At 38.6% G+C, this 18,059-nt stretch overlaps 2 protein-coding genes across 2 annotated transcripts; one reads left to right on the top strand and one right to left on the bottom strand.

Annotated features, from left to right (window-relative positions):
- LOC8074670 lies at window positions 9,859–10,611 on the top strand. Its single transcript, XM_002453298.2, has one exon. It carries the CDS (start codon window positions 10,027–10,029, stop codon window positions 10,297–10,299), a length of 273 nt encoding a protein of 90 aa, XP_002453343.1. The 5' UTR covers window positions 9,859–10,026; the 3' UTR covers window positions 10,300–10,611.
- Window positions 14,910–17,974, bottom strand: LOC8074669 (sugar carrier protein C). Its single transcript, XM_002451537.2, has 4 exons — window positions 17,047–17,974; window positions 16,574–16,896; window positions 15,861–16,493; window positions 14,910–15,770 (listed from the first exon to the last, which is right to left on the bottom strand). Exons 1-4 carry the CDS (start codon window positions 17,180–17,182, stop codon window positions 15,297–15,299), a joined length of 1,566 nt encoding a protein of 521 aa, XP_002451582.1. The 5' UTR covers window positions 17,183–17,974; the 3' UTR covers window positions 14,910–15,296.

The following is an 18,059-nucleotide window of genomic DNA, read 5'->3' as shown; positions in this document are numbered from 1 at the left end:
GCCAAAAATGCTCCTTCCATGCTCACTAGACAAGCCGTTTTAGATAAAATTTAAGACAGACTTTGAAAATATAAATTATAAATAATTTTTAAGTTTTTTAGTTTGGAAATGTGAAAATCATATAAATAAATTTGTCTTAAAAATATACTTCATAAATATATATATATATATATATATATGTACCATTTTTAAATAAATATTTTTATAAAAATAAGGAGTTAAAGTCACACTTTGGAGATCCATGAGATTGGAGCGAGTAGGAAAAAAAAACAAGAAATCAAGAAATAACGAATTTCTTTCTAAGTATGGAGAGAGTAGAAAAAAAAACTAAGAAAGATTGATGTTTTTTTTTTTTTTGCAAATTTCAAGATTGCTTTGCGCGAAGTTTAGCGCCGCGTCGCGAATGGTTTTCGTCTCGGATCTGGATTGAGGTGAGGAGGACCTGGACCATTGCTAAAGCTCAACTTTATGGCTAGGCTGAGCTGACTGAGCTCGGCAAACATGTGGCCAGGTAAGCTTCAAGTGCTATGGCTAAAATTAAAAGCTATGTTTTCTTTCTTTTTAACTACTTTTCCACGTCATGTTATGTGTTTAGCTTCTCTTTTTCTTTTTTTGCTAAGGCATCTCCAGAGTATAAATCAGTTCATTTGCCACGTAGTAAAGTTTCTTCAGCAGAATCTTCACCGTTTAGCTAGCATGGGGCCGGGGGCACCACTTTAAATAATAAAAGAAAATCCCTTGAATCCATCTCAGCCTTGTAACCTGAATCTAAGAGTGAACTCAAACGCATATGTGTATTTCTCTCTCTACCCATGCTCGAGTGTTCTCTGGTCTGTTCGCTTGGCTGATAAAGTATGACTAAAAGTACTAATTGATAATTTGTTGTAAGAGAAAAACACTACTAAACCACTGACAAATTCAATAAATAAGCTCAAACAAACAAGATATTCGGTTTGAGTTTCACCATGTCAGCCTATCTATCTATGCATCGATGGTCTCGTACCAACCAATTCGGTCGCAAAAGTCTATGCTAGATTTACTCCTACTGTGCTGTGACCCAAGGCGTTCTATACACCACACGTATGTATACCTACTCATATTTCCTCCCTCACGTTACTAACAAAGGATTTATTATAGCCTGTGTGTGATGGATCCGACAAGAGATAGCGTTGCCGATCCAAGATTATTCAAAAAGATGGTACGCGGTGTAGTTCCTGTCATCCATAATCATGGATATTAGAGCTGTACAGCTAATGATTTTTCTAGACATTGTTACACATCAGCTAGTCATGTTATGGATAAGGATAAATTTTCTCTAGCGTGTAAACTAATGGTCTGAACTATGATATTGGCCTAAGCTATAAAAAGCTTTCCAATTTTACCTCAGCTCATAATAAGAATAAGAATAGAGTAGATGGGTGTAAAAAATGTTTTATTTGTAGTATCCATGTGCAAAAACAAGCATATGGGCTAATTAAGGTGGTGCTTCCCGGCACCATATGCTCCAGCATCCAACGCTTAGGCCTTGTTTGGTTGTTTATGAAATTGAAGTGATTCAAGGGAACATAAGGAGTTGAGGGATATTTTGACTTGTAGGAGATTTAATCTCCCTTATTCCCTCTTAACCCCCCTAGTTCTGGATCAAACGAACATGTCCTTATGGAATCTTTTGATGGCACCCTCTAGAGCCCATATTATGTCTACTCTCAAATTAAACCTCACAATTATTCAATTATTAATAGTACTCTCATTGGTTGGCCCAATTGATGAAGCGCCGGTCATATAAGTATACTCTCATTGTTTGGCTCAATTGATGATGAAGCACCTGTCTAATAAGTATATGGCAACTAATTTGGTTGAATTGTGTGCATTGCATCCTTCCTCTCCTCCTGGTGTGTTTAGAGACTTGTTGGTGGAAAATACCCATTCTTAGCTTCCCTGATTAATGAAGTGCCGGTCTTGTTAGTATAATAAGGCTTGTGATGAGGAAAATCTATCATGGTGTCGCACTGAAGGGTGTGAGAGCGTAGTTCGCTTATTCAAATGATCACGCTAAATTATTCAGATTTCTCGTCCTATCAAATCTTGCAGCACATAAATCATTAAATATAAATTTAAAAAATAATTAATTGTACAATTTATCTGTAATTTGCGAGACGAATCTTTTGAGCCTAATTTGTCTATAATTAAATAATATTTATCAAATACAAACGAAAGTCTACGGTATTCATTTTGTAAAATTTTTTTGCAACTAAACAAAGCCAAAATCGAACAGTGAGCTACGCTAAACGAACCATTGATATGGGGGCGTCAAAACGGAGAAGCCAAAATCAGACTTTGCACACCAAGGTGTTTGATTGAGGTTGTTAAAGTTTAACAAGTATTGTAATATTTTTTATTTTTATTTAATAATTAGTGTCTAATTATAGACTAATTAGACTTAAAAGATTTGTCTTGTAAATTACTCTATAGCTGTATTTGACGGGCGATAAATTTTAACAGGCGCAACCAAACGCGGTTGCACTGTCCATGCAAAGCAACCTAGCGCATGCTCCCTCTGGCCGGTCTTGTTAAGTTCATGAAAAAAATTTAAAATTTTTCAGGAGCTAAACAAGGCTAGAGGAGCATGCGAAAATTTTTCGGATTTCTCATCATATTGAATCTTGCGGCACTTACATAAAGCGTTAAATATAGATTAAAAAATAGCTAATTTCATATTTTGCCGTAATTTGCGAGATGAATCTTTTAAACCTAATTAATCTATGTCAAATACAAACAAATACAGTGTCTATGTTGCAAAAAAATTAGCAACCAAACAAGGCCTCTATGTCTGCTCCTCAAAAAAATTTCTTTATTGTAATATATGAGCTCCACAAATCTATGTACATACCTACGACTGTCAAATTTAAAATTCTGTCTGCTTGGTGGATAGCATGGTTCACCTTTTACACTGGAGCTGTTCTTAGAGCAGGTACAATAATGGGCTTACAGTCAAGCTAATGCTGATGTGGAGGAGAGAAGAGAGGAGAGAGATAATAGTTTCTCTTTCCTATTTCTTCTCACAACACTTACTATTTAGGCCTACCACTACCTATGCATCTGTGCCCAGCTTGGTGCTTACATAAGAGCCAAGCTATCATCTCTCTCTTCTCTTCTCTCCTCCACAACAGCATTAGCTTGGCTATAAGACCATTATTGTATATTTTCTTCGACCAAGATGTTTTTAGGCCAAAAATCCATGCACATTAAATGCACATTAATACTCCATGAGCATACTCGGACCTGCATAGATAGCCATAACCTATTAGTTTTTTTTATAATAAAAAATACTCCCTCCATCCCAAATTGTAAGTCATTCCAAGAATCTTGAAGAGTCAAATTTTTCATAGTTTGACCAAATTTATATGATAAAATAATTATTATTATTATGATACCAACTAAACATCATTAGATTCTTCCTTAATTATATTTTTTATAGTATACTCACTTTACGTTACAAATCTTAGTATTTCACTCTATAATTTTGGTCAAATGTGAAAATACTTTGACTCTTCAAAATTTTTGGAATGACTTATAATTTAGGATGAAGGGAGTAGTTAAAATAGTGTTCTAACTTCTAACCAGGCCGGTTTCTCCTACTGTGCTTCTCGCTGTCCAGGCCGGCCCTAGTTGAAGAGATTTGAGAAATTGGATAATAGTTTCAAAATTTTTTGGGAAATCGACATTGTAGTACTTTCGTTTGTATTTAACAAATATTGTCTAATTATGGAATAACTAGGCTTAATAGATTCGTCTCGTCAATTCCGACCAAATTATGCAATTACTTTTTATTTTCGTCTATATTTAATACTCCATGTATGCGTGTAAAGATTCGATGTGACGGAAAATCTGAACAATTTAAAAAAAAAAATTGAACTAAACAAAGCATCCCAATTTTTAACTCTGTCCGCGATCGTGAACAGTAGGTCCCACCTGTCAGCCTGACATTCCCCCGTGAGGGCGTGCTGCAAGCCTGCAACCGGTAATCTTCCGGTCCGAACGTTCGGACCGAGGCGCCGTCCGATGATTCCGGCGTATGATTCCCGCGCACGCGTGAGTGCGTGACGGGTTGCCAGGTAAGTACTCGTTTTCTTTTTATTTCATTCTTTTTCATTTTTTCTTTCCTTTTCTTTTCTTCTTTTTTTTTCTAATTATGTTTCTTTTCTTTTTCCCTCCCGATCGTTGCTGTTAGTTTTCTCTTCTTCTTTTTTGTTTTTTATCTTTATCTTTTTCTTGCTATATTTTCTTTTCTTTAATTTCTTTTCTTTTTTTATTTTTTTCATTTTATGTTCTGTTCTTTTTTTCTATCCTTTTTTGTGCTTTATTTTTATTTTCCTTTTTTGTTTTATATTATTCTCTGTTTTGTATCTTTATCTTTTTTGTTATTCTTATTATTTTTTTGTTTTGATTTTGTTTTTCCTTTTATTTTTTAATTATGTTTTCTTTTATTCATGTTTTATTTCTCAATCTTTCTTTGTTTCTTTTCTTTAATTTTTTTCTTTTTTCTTTATTTTTTTCATTTTATATTCCATTTGGTTCTTTTTCTATTTTTGTGCTTTTATTTTTATTTTTCTTTTTTGTTTTATATTATTCTTTATTTTGTATATTTTATCTTTTTTTTATTTTTATTATTTTCTTTGATGTTCACGTGCTGATGTTCTATTATTTTATTTTTACTTTTGATTTTGTTTTTTCTTTTATTTTTTTTAATTATGTTTTCTTTTATTCATGTTTTATTTCTTAATCATTATTTGTTATTAATCTTTTCTTTTTTTTATCATTTATTTTTTGTGTTATGTGTCTAATTATGTTTTCTTTCATTCACGTTTTTACTTTTTAATATTTCCTTATTTTTCTATTTTTATTGTCGTGCATCATTCGTTTTTTTTTCTATTTTATGTTTTATTATTATTTTCATTATTTTAGTTATTTTTATATATTTTTACCTTTTTTATTTATTTTTCTTTTCTTTTTATTTTTTATGATGTTTTATATTGTTTTATTATGTTCAAATAATATAGTAGACAAGTTCACATGCTATATATGTGATATTTTTTGATTTTTTTTATGTTCTCATGGTATAGATATGATGTTCTATAGTGTTTTTATGATGTTCGCGTAATATACGTGTTATGTTTTATAATGTATTTCGTGATGTTGATATAATATATATGCGATTGTTTTTTAATGTATTTACTAATGTTCAATAGTGAATTTAGTGACGTTCATTCAGTATACATGTGATGTTTTTGTGATATATTTAGTGATGTTCACGTAATATATATATGATGTTCTATAATGTATTTAGTAATGTTCTATGGTGTATTTAGTGATGTTCACTTAGTATACATATGGTGTTCTATGATGTACTGAGTGATGTTCATGTAATGTATTTGTGATGTTCTATAATATATTTAGTGATGTTTCGTAATGTATTTAGTTATGTTCACTTAATATACATGTGATGTTTGCCTTTTAATTTTTCCATATTCCATTGTATATGGTATACACATGATGAATGAGATACTGTATGATTATCTTTAAGTATTTTCACAACATATTATGTAGTATTCATACAACATGTTATGTAGTATTTATACAACATGTTATGTAGTATTTTCCTATGTTCCATTAGTTATATTATACACATGATGTTCTATTTGTGTAATGTTAGTTATTATATAATTTTATATTTTTATTTTATTTATTTATCGGTATTATAATACCAATCATTTGAGTGTGTAAGTTTTCATATGCAGTATTGTTTTTTCTAAATTTAAAATATTTTTCTATGAAGACGGAATATTGTCTATTACGTGTTTTTTTTGTAAAGTGATTTTTTAGTGATGTTCACTTATTATACTTGTGTTGTTCTATTATGTTTTGTGTGATGTTCTATGGTGTATTTAGTGATGTTCATTTAGTATTCATGTGATGTTTGTAGTATATTTTACCCATATGATATTTTTTAATTTTTCTTTATTACATGTTTATTATTTATTTCCTTTTCTTTTTTCTTATTTTATTTTCTTTTTCTTTACCTTTTCATTTTCCTTCCGTTGTTGTATAGTTTTCTTTTTTTGTTTCCTATTTGTTTTTTCTTGGTATTTTTTCTTTTCTTTATTTTGTTTTTTCTTTTTCTTTTTCCCTAATTCATATTTATAGATTCAATTTTTTTTATTTTTCTTTTATGTTATTTTATATTTTTATCTTTCTTTTATTTTTTCCTCTTTATTTTTTATTCCTTTTTGTGCTTCATTTTTTTCCTTTTTTTCATTTTTTATTTCATTCATCTTTTTATTTTTTTTTTGTTTCTTTTGGCAACACATTAATTTAGTGTTGGTTATAAAGGTGTTTATTAGATTATTTTTTGTGGAATACATGCATGCATGTGATTGAAACGCTACAAACGTCTTGATATTGATCCTATGGTGGTTGTTTAATTTTTTAGTGGACTAATATCATAGGAAGCGAGTGATATTATTTTTTGTTTCTGTTTCATTCAATTTTCCATATTATTTTTAATTTTATTTTTTATTTACTATCATTAATTAGTTTTATTTATTCTTATTTATTTCTTTTTTGTCTTTATGTTTTTATAGATTTTTTATTTTTCTACTTTATCTTACTTAATTATTTTTTATATTTACTTTTTTCTTTTCTATATTTCATGAGATGTGATGTAAAATGATGTTTTTTGCAACGTTCATGTGGTATACAATGCCATGTTCTTTGATGTTTTTTATGATGTTTATGTAGTATATGTAATGTTCTATGATTTTTTATGATGTTCATGTGTTATACATGTAATGTTCTATGATATTGTTTTTATGTTCGTGTGGTATTTTTGTGATGTTCTACGATTTTTTTTGATGTTCGTGTAATATATATCTGATAATGCAATATTCTATATTGTATTTGGCGATGTTCTATATTGCATTTGGTGATGTTCGATGGTTCATTTAGTGATGTTCACTTAGTATATATGATGATGTACATAGTGATATTCACGTAATATATATGTGATGTTCTATAGTGCATTTAATGATGTTCTATATTGTATTTAGTGATGTTCTATGATGTATTTAGTGATGTTCATGTTAATGTTCGATAGTGAATTTAGTGACGTTCATTTAGTATACATGTGATGTTTTTTTGATATATTTAGTGATGTTCAGGTAATATATATATATATATATATATATATATATATATATATATATATATGTATATATATATATGATGTTCTATAATGTATTTAGTAATGTTCTATGGTGTTCTGTGATGTACTGAGTGATGTTCATGTAATGTATTTGTGATGTTCTATAATATATTTAGTGATGTTCCGTAATGTAGTTAGTTATGTTCACTTAACATACATGTGATGTTTGCCTTTTATTTTTTTTCCATATTCCATTGTATATGGTATACACATGATGAATGAGATACTGTATGATTATCTTTAAGTATTTTCACAACATATTATGTAGTATTCATACAACATGTTATGTAGTATTTATATAACATGTTATGTAGTATTTTCCTATGTTCCATTTGTTATATTATACACATGATGTTCTACTTGTGTAATGTTATTTATTATATAATTCTATATTTTTATTTTATTTATTTATCGGTATTATAATACCAATCATTTAAGTGTGTTTTCATATGGAATATTGTTTTTTCTAAATTTAAAACATTTTTCTGTGAAGGCGGAATATTGTTTTATGAATCTAGAACACCACCTTTATTCAATAATAAAAGAAAATATTCTATCTTTATGAAATACATATTCGCTAATAAAACTTTATCTGAATATATTCATGTTGAGATCTTATTTTGAAGCATTTAGTATAAGGAATCCAATAGTACAATCTGAATTTAATTTGGATACTTGATTTGCTAACTATAACGAAGATGGAACATCGTCTCTTATGAAGATGGAACATTATTTTTTAACGAAGATGGAACATCGTCGCCATGTTTATAATACCAATACGGTTCTTAGAATATTTTATTATGAAGATGGAACATTATTTTTTAAACCTTAAACATCGTCTCAGCTCAATAAAAAATGTTCTATCTTTATATGATAATTATTCATTATTAAAATTTTATCTAAATATATCCATGTGAGATCTTGTTTTGAAGGATTTATTACAAGATATCAAATGGTGTAATCGAAATTTAATTAGGATATTTTGTTTAGGAGTTATGACTTTTTTTCATTAAAAGCCATTATGTGTATGTGTCGTAGCTAACATGGATATGTTGCTGCACTATCTCCTCACACCAGCTGCGCATGGTAAAGCCACGAGCCAAAATTAATTAGTATGGGTGAGAATAAATATGTACCAGCACCGGCCATAGAAAAAGTACGTTAAAGGTCTAATTTGGAAACAGTCTCAGAACGACGTGCGCTGTAGAGGTAAATGTAATTTTCAGCACTAAAACCATTATCAACTAATTCATTCAATAGCAGTCATTTAGAAAATGTATAGCTCGCTTTCAAAAGAAACAGTTCAAAAAAACATTTATTATATAATTATATTTATTATATAATTATATTTTTTTCTTTTTTTTATATTATAATACCAATCATTTAAATCTATAATTTTTTCTCTTAGATATGGAATACTGTTTTTTTTCTAAATTAAAAACATTTTTCTTGTGAAGGCAGAATATTGTTTTTTTAATCTAGAATATCACCTTTATTTAATAATAAAAGTAAATGTCATATGTTTATGAAATAAATGTTCGTTAAAAAAACTTTACTTAAATATATTCATGTGAGATCTTATTTTGAAGCATTTAGTATAAGAAATATAATGGTGCAATTGGAATTTAATTTGGATACTTGATTTGCTAATTATAACATTTTAAAGGTTACGGAACCATTGATTATATGATGATGTCAGCAATTTTGTTTGTTGGTGCAGCCTCGGCTGTCAGTCCGAATTCTGTGCGCGTGCTGCTGTGGGCATTCAATAGCCTTGTTTAGTTCTAAAATTTTTTTGGATTTCGATACTATAACAATTTCGTTTTTATTTGACAAATATTATCTAATCATTGATTAAGTAGGTTCAAAAGATTTATCTCGTGATTTACAGACAAACTGTGCAATTAGTTTTTATTTTTATTTATATTTAATACTCCATACATGTATGGTAAGATTCGATTTGACAGAGAATCTTGAAACTTTTTTGGTTTTTAGGGTGAACTAAACAAAGCTTAGCCCGCTCTTAAAGAAACAGTCAAAAAAACAGTCAAAAAAATAGTCCAACAAACGGTCAACAAGGCCCATTAAACATACAGCCCACAGTGGCATTCGATATTCCACGCAGAACATAACGAAGCATCGTGCGTCAGTCACCGAAAATTACTAATAACGCGGGAAAATTTGGGCGGAGTCTGCTACCCGAGGAGCGAATCTGTCGGAACGGCCGGACCCCAAGAGGCCCCGCCTGCAACGGCTTTGGCAAAGGCGCATGAGGGCACTCCCAATACAAGACTCTATCACAGAGTCCAAGACAATTAATTACATATTATTTATGATATTTTGCTGATGTGGCATCGTATTTATTGAAGAAAGAGATAGAAAAAATAAGACTCCAAGTCTTATTTAGACTCCAAGTCCACATTGTTCGAGGTAATAAATAAATTTAGACTCTATAATAGAATCTGCATTGTGAGTGTCCTGGTGCACCATGCCATGACTGGCCCACCGCCCTGGTTCCTTGGAAACAGAGTGAGCCTCCCCGTCGGGTCCAAAACCGGCGACGCGCTCCCTGTTTTCCACTCCACCCGCCTCCGGTTCTCCGCCGGTTTCCGCGTATAAAAACGGCCAACCTCCCTGCCACTCCCTCCTCGCCTCGATCGCTCTCGTCGCTTGTCCAGTCCAGTCCCCCACGGAGATCACGATTCACGACACGAACCGAACAAGAACCGGTCGAGCAGAGCAGAGCCCAGCAGCGGCAATCGGGGATGGCGGCGGTGAGCGGGAAGGCGCCGTCGCTGGTGGTGGCGGCGAGCATGGGCGCGGTGGAGGCGCTCAAGGACCAGGCGGGCCTGTGCCGCTGGGACTACGCGCTGCGCTCGCTCTACCACGGCGCCGCCGCGCCACGGATCCACGCGCTGGCCGCCGCGCTCTCGGACTCCGTGTCCACGCCCCCGGCGTCGCGGCCGCCGTCGGCGGCGGCGGCGGACGCGGCAAGGATGCGCAAGGCCTACCACCTCGTGTGCTGGGGACCCAACTGATGATCGATCAATGATGCTTCTCTCGTGTATTGCGCATGCTACATCCATGATCCATCCATCGATTCCATCCGTGTCCGTCGGCAGATGAGATGAGATGAGATGAGAGGGCGGCCGATGTGAGTGCTCTTTTGGTCGTTTGGGTTCCGGAGCTGTGTAGGATTCCATAAAAATATATTACTAGTAGTTTTACTTTTATTGCCGAATCTAAAAGTTTAGATCCCGTTTGAGCATTTGGCAAGGATCCAGATTCAGAAATGTTCAGGTCCAGATTGTTTCAAGAATTATTTTATGGAACTATTTGTCTCGTAGAAAGACTTAAATTCTCTCCAGAAAAGTTTTAGGTGATAAATCAGAATCAATTTACAAGTTGAATCAAGGTTTTAAAAGTTTTTATTAAAAAAACATATAAATAGGGATATATCAAAAAAATTATAAGATCTATACACGTTCCTATGGATGCTTTGTTTAGTTCCAAAAATTTTTGCAAAATAGGAATAATACCACTTTTGTTTGTATTTAATAAATATTATCCAATCTTAGACTAACTAGACTCAAAAGATTCGTCTTGTCAATTTCGATCAAATTGTACAATTAGTTTTATTTTCGTTTATATTTAATACTTTATGTATGTGTCTAAATGTGATAAAGAATCTGAAAAATTTTGCAAATTTGTTTTTTTAACTAAACAAGGCCCGCCGCACCAAAGCATACAGACCACACCAGCATGGCGTCGTTGAAGCCTGCGAGGAAGGGCTTGTTTAGTTCACCCAAAAAGAAAAAAGTTTTCAAGATTTCCCGTCACATCGAATCTTGCGGCACATGCATGAAACATTAAATATAGACAAAAGTAAAAACTAATTACACAGTTTAACTGGAAATCGCGAGACGAATCTTTTGATCCTAGTTAGTCTATAATTGGATAATATTTATCACAAACAAAAGAATCCGAAGCCGAAGTGAGAGCGACTGACTCCGCGATTAGTACTAAACCTGCTAGCGAACGAAGCAAACACCAGCAAGCAAACACCAGCTTATAAGCTGAGCTGCAGCCACTTGGCTGTTTCTTCGAAGACATCCAATAAAATTGGAACAAAAGATTAACATGGTCCTACGCACGAATGACATGCACAAATCACGAAATATTTCAAAAAAAAAAATCGTACGTGCTGGTCCCTGGTCGCTTTTATATACTGAACACAACTAGCCGTCGTACTATCGCTCTCACAATTTTGTACCCCATCTGGTTATTAGTCGGCCATAGTTAATAGGATCATAAGAGTAAGGTGTGCGTGCGTGTGTTTATAGGGATAAGTACGTGCTCGTGTATATGAGCGTCTACGTCTATAACTAGGTCTGACAAAAAAATATACTGATCATTGACGGGCAACGGTGTCATTTCATTGGTTCATTTGTTTACTGTTATGTTAAGAACTAGTTGGACCGCTGGTACAATAGTCTTAAGAGTGATTAAATTAAACCAAGCGCAAACACTTCATTGTAAATTATAAAACATTTTGGCTTTTCTAGATACGTAATTTTTGTTATGCACTTAGATACACACTATGTCTAAATACATAGTAAAAGTAATGTATTTTTGAAAATTCAAAACATTTTATAATTTGAAATAGAGCAAGTACTTTACAAACCAATCACAAATACTTAAAACCGGTACATATGTGATTCATGATCAACAATATATAGTTGAGCACCGGTCACAAATACTTAGAACCATGCTTGTAATTATATTACCACATAGGTGAACACAATTCATAGTTTTATACTCCGCAGATTCTCAAATCTCAACCTTTTACTTGTCAAAAAAAATCTCAACCTTTTCTAGTTCACAAGTGCAAGTGCCAAATCACAAGTGCACAACCTGACGGACCTCACAACCAAACAGCTACAAGTTGAAGGCAAGGCAGTTTTTTTTTTCCAAAGCACTCCGCCACAGGTGTTTACTAGTTACAGAGTTTATGGTTACATATGGGAATGCCACAAGAACTGGATATTCTTGTACATGTTGAGGGTTAGTACAAACCCCTGAGAAATTAATATGATTGGCATGGAAAACAGAAAGAGCATGTCTAGCCAATAAATCTGTCATTTGATTCTGGGATCTTCTAATCTTGCGAATAGAAGAGCTTGTTTGCTAAGAGAGAACTTATCCTTTGAGTGTAAGGTTTTATTCTCCAATCAGGAGGGTTGGAGAGGTCGGCTCCATTTAAGAAATGGACCAACTGTTGATTATCAAATAATAAAGTTGCATCCTGGAGTTCCAAACTTTTTAGTAACACGGTTGCTAGCATCATCATAGCTGATGATTTCGCCTTTAGGACGGACGTGGAATCTTGCATAGCCGCCTTGATGAAAATGCTTAATGGGGGACACTGATGTGTTCGCTAGTTATTGTTGGAGAGAAAGGAGAGAGGAGGAAGACATGGGGAGACGGCACCGGTAAAAGAGGAAGGAGAAAGGAGGGTAAAAGAGACATTTTATGCCCCTTCTCTCTCTCCTGATGTTTGCTAAATGGATTTTTTAATGGTTATTAAGTCCACCAATAAAGATGTATATTTCATAGTGGTACTGCACAAATTTAAGAATTGGTGGTGTGAATCAGCTTATTACACGTAAAAACGGTATCTTTTAGCAAAATTTTCCTAGTATTTGTTTTGTGTGTATATTTGATCAAACTTCAAAAGGTTTAGTTTCTTAAAAATGAGATGTTTAGTTATTTTAGGACGGATGAAGCACACACTTGTTTGGTACTAAAGCTATGTGACCTTGGTTGTTCCAGATCTTGCCCGTTGTGATCTGAGATTGAATTCGGTGTCAACACATTTATTTTGGCGGCTCCACTGGGGATAGAAGATTAATGTGAGTTTAGATGTGAGAAGATCATGACAATGACGGAAAGGGTGACCATGAGTGGAAGGTGAACACGGGTGGCAGTGTGCTCTTGCTCTCCCGTGAATGTCTATGTGTGTGTGTGGCTTGTTGTTTCTCTTCTCGAATGGGACCCTGCCTCCTCCATTTATAGCTCACAAGGGGACGCACTAGATACATGTGTACGTGGTACAATGTTATAGCTTTATCCGAGGTTGGGACGGGGTAGGGTGTCGTACAATGGTGGAGTGGCTCTCCATCTCTTGCACTGTAGTTGGTTGTAGTCGTCGTATGGGCGTGCATGCTCCTGTGACCTCCGTGTCGAGCCATACCAACCCTGTGGACGAGATGTTTGTACCTGTAGCAGCTGTGCCGACCTGGCTGGACTCCTGAGGCCTCCACTCCCACGGTCCATGCCCTGGAGTCTGACAGGTGCGTGGCTACAGGAGCCTGTATTGACGTTGAGCGTCGTTTCAGGGCTCGATCGTACGCACAGTGATGGGAGCAGGTAGTATAGTGGTAGTGGATAGCATAGTGCTCGTCATGCCTTGCTCTGCGTGGCGTGGGCATGGGGATTTGACTTGTGTCCCATCTTGCCGTACCGCGGTCCTGTAGTAGGTGACGTCATGGGAGGTCTCGAGCGCACCAATGAGAAAAGTGCCCGAGCCCTGGGGTCGGGCGAGGCAGAGATCATTTGGTCATCTTCCGAGGCTCCTGTATCGGTTCTTAGGTGAGGCGATGAATAACTGTTTAGCCCATCCAACCCACTATAACAAAGGGGAGAATGGGATCCTAGCTCTTTGCTTTGGGTACCCTGAGTGATGATACCCGACAACCCGAGCCTATGGAGGACACTGGGTTAGTCCTGCAGAGGCTTTCTTGTTTTTTAGGGTATTTCTTCTAGTGCCAAGGCTCATTTCGGCTTATGTATTTCTTTCGGTGGGTGCACGCGAGCACACCCGCTGAATGTAGCCCCCGAGGTCTTGGAGGGGTGGGTCACACCTTCAAGGGCTTTTTGGTTTTGTATGAGGGGTACCTACGGCGAGGAATCACGTTCTGTACGCGAGTCTTTGGCCTCGGCCTTGGCGCGCGGATAGCCCCCGAGCCCCCACGCATGGCTAGGGGTTGATCAGGGACTTCCTCGTCTTTTTCCAACGTCTGTCACACGTCCTTTCGCAAAGAGATGGGGTGGGTGACGTTGTGCTACCCTCGATGGGCGAGCTATAATGTTCCCGGTGAGTTGTTAACGGGTGAGTCCAAGTGGAGGCCTGAGCCCCACCGCTAAAGGGAAAAAATAGGTGAGCCAAACAATGTCAATACCAAGGATCACAACACAAATCGAACGGTTTTCATGTTGGTGACCTAGTCTATGAACAAGTTCTTATTGTCGAGGTTATGACCAAATCATGAAAATATATTGATTTTTCAAATACTACAAGCAGTTGAGCAATGGATTTGCCAATGCACTTATGTGAGAAGCTTGCAGGAATGTCGTTCGACTTTTCCTCTGTGAGATGATTTTGGCGATGTTTGGGGGGGGAGGCTACTATGGATCCGCAAGAGAAGGTACAAGATGATCCAAATTCAAATTTACAAGGGGATCAAGGATCTAGATAATTTGTAGGAGAGTTGAACAATGGTTAGGAAAGAAGGTTACCTTCATTGGCGGAAATTGCACAACCATGAGATAGGAGTGGGAAAAAAATAAGAGTAGAGGGAGACAATAATAGTTTCAAGCAAAGAATTTGCTTAATGATAATATATGGAGGAGGGAACAATTACTTCAAACACATAAGCAAAACTATCTGCACTACTCGATCAAGAAAAACCTCAAATGTTAGAATGGAAAAAAAAAATCTAGATATCCTTACAATTTGCGCGGATCATCTTGCTAGTTACAAGACATGCTAGGATTATGATCAACCTACAACAAACATTCATATATGTTCTGCATCCTAGCTATTGAGGGTGTGTAATTAATTGACTTGGGTTTAGTTTACTTGGCGCTTGTGTTGTGTATGCATGGAATGTAATTTCCTTGACCTGCCTGCCTAAGAAAAGAAAAGAAGTGCATGTGCAATGAATGGAGAATGCATGAACATGGATGGTGACGATCAGCTCATCTCTAGTGCTATCCTCTTCCTCATCTCGGCGCTGCGGGCGTCATTGCTGGTGTCGATGACGAACTTGCGCCAGAACCAGTGCTTCTTCCAGACGTGGGCCATCTCCTCGATGGGCACGTTCTTGGTCTCCGGGAGCAGCATGGCGATGAAGAGCGTCATGAGCAGCACCCAGGCGCCGAAGAAGTAGAAGAGGCCGAAGCGGAGGTGGCAGAGCAGCGTGAGGAAGATCTGCCCGATGAAGGCCGTGAAGAACATGTTGACGGCCACCGTGATGCTCATCGCCGCGTTCCGGACGGCCAGCGGGTAGATCTCGCTGGGGATCAGCCACCCCATGGGACCCCACGACCACGCGAAGCCGGCCACGTACACGCACACGAACAGCACGATGCACATGGCGTACTGCTCCGAGATGTCCCCCGTCCCGCTCATGCCGAACTGCAGCCCGATGAACGTCCCCACAAGGATCTGCCGTGCCGCCAAGAAGAAGAAGATCATATCGATCGACACTCATGCTCGATGGATCAGTAACAATGGCGGCCATGAACGTACATGTACCTGTGAGATGATCATCTGGGTGCCGCCTTGGAGGAAGAGCGCGCGGCGGCCGACCTTGTCGGCGGTGACGGTGGAGACGAAGGTGGAGAAGACGTTGACGAGGCCGGTGATGACGGAGGACACGAGGGTGGCGTTCTGCTTGAACCCGACGGTCTTGAAGAGCACCGGCGCGTAGAACATGATGACGTTGATGCCGGTGAGCTGCTGGAAGAAAGGGATGAGCAGCGCGAACGTCAGCTGCGGCTTGTACTTGCCGCCGAAGAAGAGCTCCCGCCACGGGCACTCCACGGCCTTGGCGTCCTCGCTCGCCGTCGACAGGTCGTCGAACTCCTCGCGGACGTCGCCGACGCCGCGGATCTGGAGCAGCGTCTTGCGCGCCGTCGCCGTGTCGCCGCGCTCGATCAGCGACGTCGGGGTGTCCGGGATCGCCAGCGCGCCCAGCGCGATCACGGCGGCCGGGATGGCGCCGAACGCCACGGCGATGCGCCAGCCCCAGCCGCCCGGGACCTTGGACCCCAGGTAGTTGGTCATGTTCGCCGTCAGGATCCCAATCGTGATCATCAGCTGGAACAGGATGTTGAGCATCCCGCGCTGCTGCGCCGGCGCCATCTCCGAGATGTACAGCGGAGCCGCCTGCCAACACGCGCGACCATCAGCGGCAGCGGCAGCGGCAGCCGGCAGCCGGCAGCTAGCTCATGAACAAGCAGGTTTACTTGAATGGAGATGCCGACGCCGGCGCCGACGAGAATCCGGCCGGTGAGCAGCATGGGGAAGTTCACGGACACGCCGCCGATGCAAGCGCCGGCCACGTACGCGGACGCGGCGGAGAACAGGGTCCACTTGCGTCCGAAGGAACGGGTCATTGGGCCGGCGAAGAAGGCGCACACCGTCGCGGAGAGGAAGAGGGAGGAGCAGAACAGCGTCAGCATCTGGCTGTCGAACTTGCAGTACTGGTTGACGACCACCTGCTTCTTCATCTCCTCGTAGATGGACGGGAAGAACTTGACCATGTATGGCTCCGACGACGTCAACCCGGCTTCACGACCACCACGGCGGCGATGGCGGCGGCGGCGGCAGTGACAACAACAACAACAACAACCGTACAACGTCAGATCAGTCAGAGCAACAGCTACTAAGCCCCTGCTAGCTAGCTGGAGAAGAGATTATTCTACGGTGGCTGACTCACAGGTGAGGCCGATGTCATAGCCGAAGATGCATCCGGCGAAGGAGGCGATGAGGCAGGAGAAGAAGACGATGCCGGTGACCTCGCCGGGGTACGTCTTGTACCTCGTGTGGTGGTGCACGATCACGGCTCCCGCCATTATTGTGCCCGGTCACGGCTCCGGCGGCGACGCAACCAGTCGCTGACCGTCACGGACCAGTCCGAGTGATATCTTGAACGGCGCTCTCAGCTCGACGGCGAGAGAGAGAGAGAGAGAGAGAGAGAGAGAGAGAGAGAGAGAGAGAGAGAGGGGAGGTGCGGCGAGCAAGCCCCCTCCGGTTGGTCCTTGGCGCGGCCAAAGAAGAATGCGTCAAGGCCGGAGCAGCTATCACTTAAACTGGGGAATCGAAGGTCCGGGCTCGGCGGCAATGGTGGTGGTGGTGCGCGATTGGGAAGATGCCGTCCTGTCCTAAATCGACGGACGCATGCTGGTCGCCATGCGCGCGCTCTCTCCGGTGCGAGTCTGAGTCGTGTCGTGCTCGTGTCGCCCCCAAGAATGTCTCCGTGGTTTCAAGGTCAACCACGATTTTGCAGCTCCTAATCCTGGAGATCCTCTCCTTTCCCATTTTAGCATGTCGCGTGCATGCAGATGCAGCCTGCCCGGAGAGTTGATACAAGAGACTTTGTGTTATGCTTATTGTGAGTTTGTCGTTCGCGCTCCAAGTTCTAAAGTAGGCTTGTCGAATCACTCTCCACATTTTTATTTGGTTTATGGAATGGAACAGGTTGATTCATCATCGTTAAAGTCCTCATAAGCTAATAATTAGTATATACACGACAAATAGGTTGATTTTACTAAAATTCATGGGATGAATTCACAATGGATCACCTTAAGAAACATGGAGTGACTTCATAAACCATACGCTATACGTCAACAATTCCAGCGTGTGCCTGCTCGTGGACTTCAGCAGCCCCACAAGGCATCAACATCATCAGTTTAGTACTAGTCAATTGAGTACTAAGTGGTGGATTAGGTG

The sequence above is a fragment of the Sorghum bicolor genome, chromosome 4 (assembly GCF_000003195.3).
Source record: "Sorghum bicolor cultivar BTx623 chromosome 4, Sorghum_bicolor_NCBIv3, whole genome shotgun sequence".
Classification (NCBI taxonomy): Eukaryota; Viridiplantae; Streptophyta; class Magnoliopsida; order Poales; family Poaceae; genus Sorghum; species Sorghum bicolor.
This window is presented reverse-complemented; position numbering and strand designations above follow the sequence as displayed.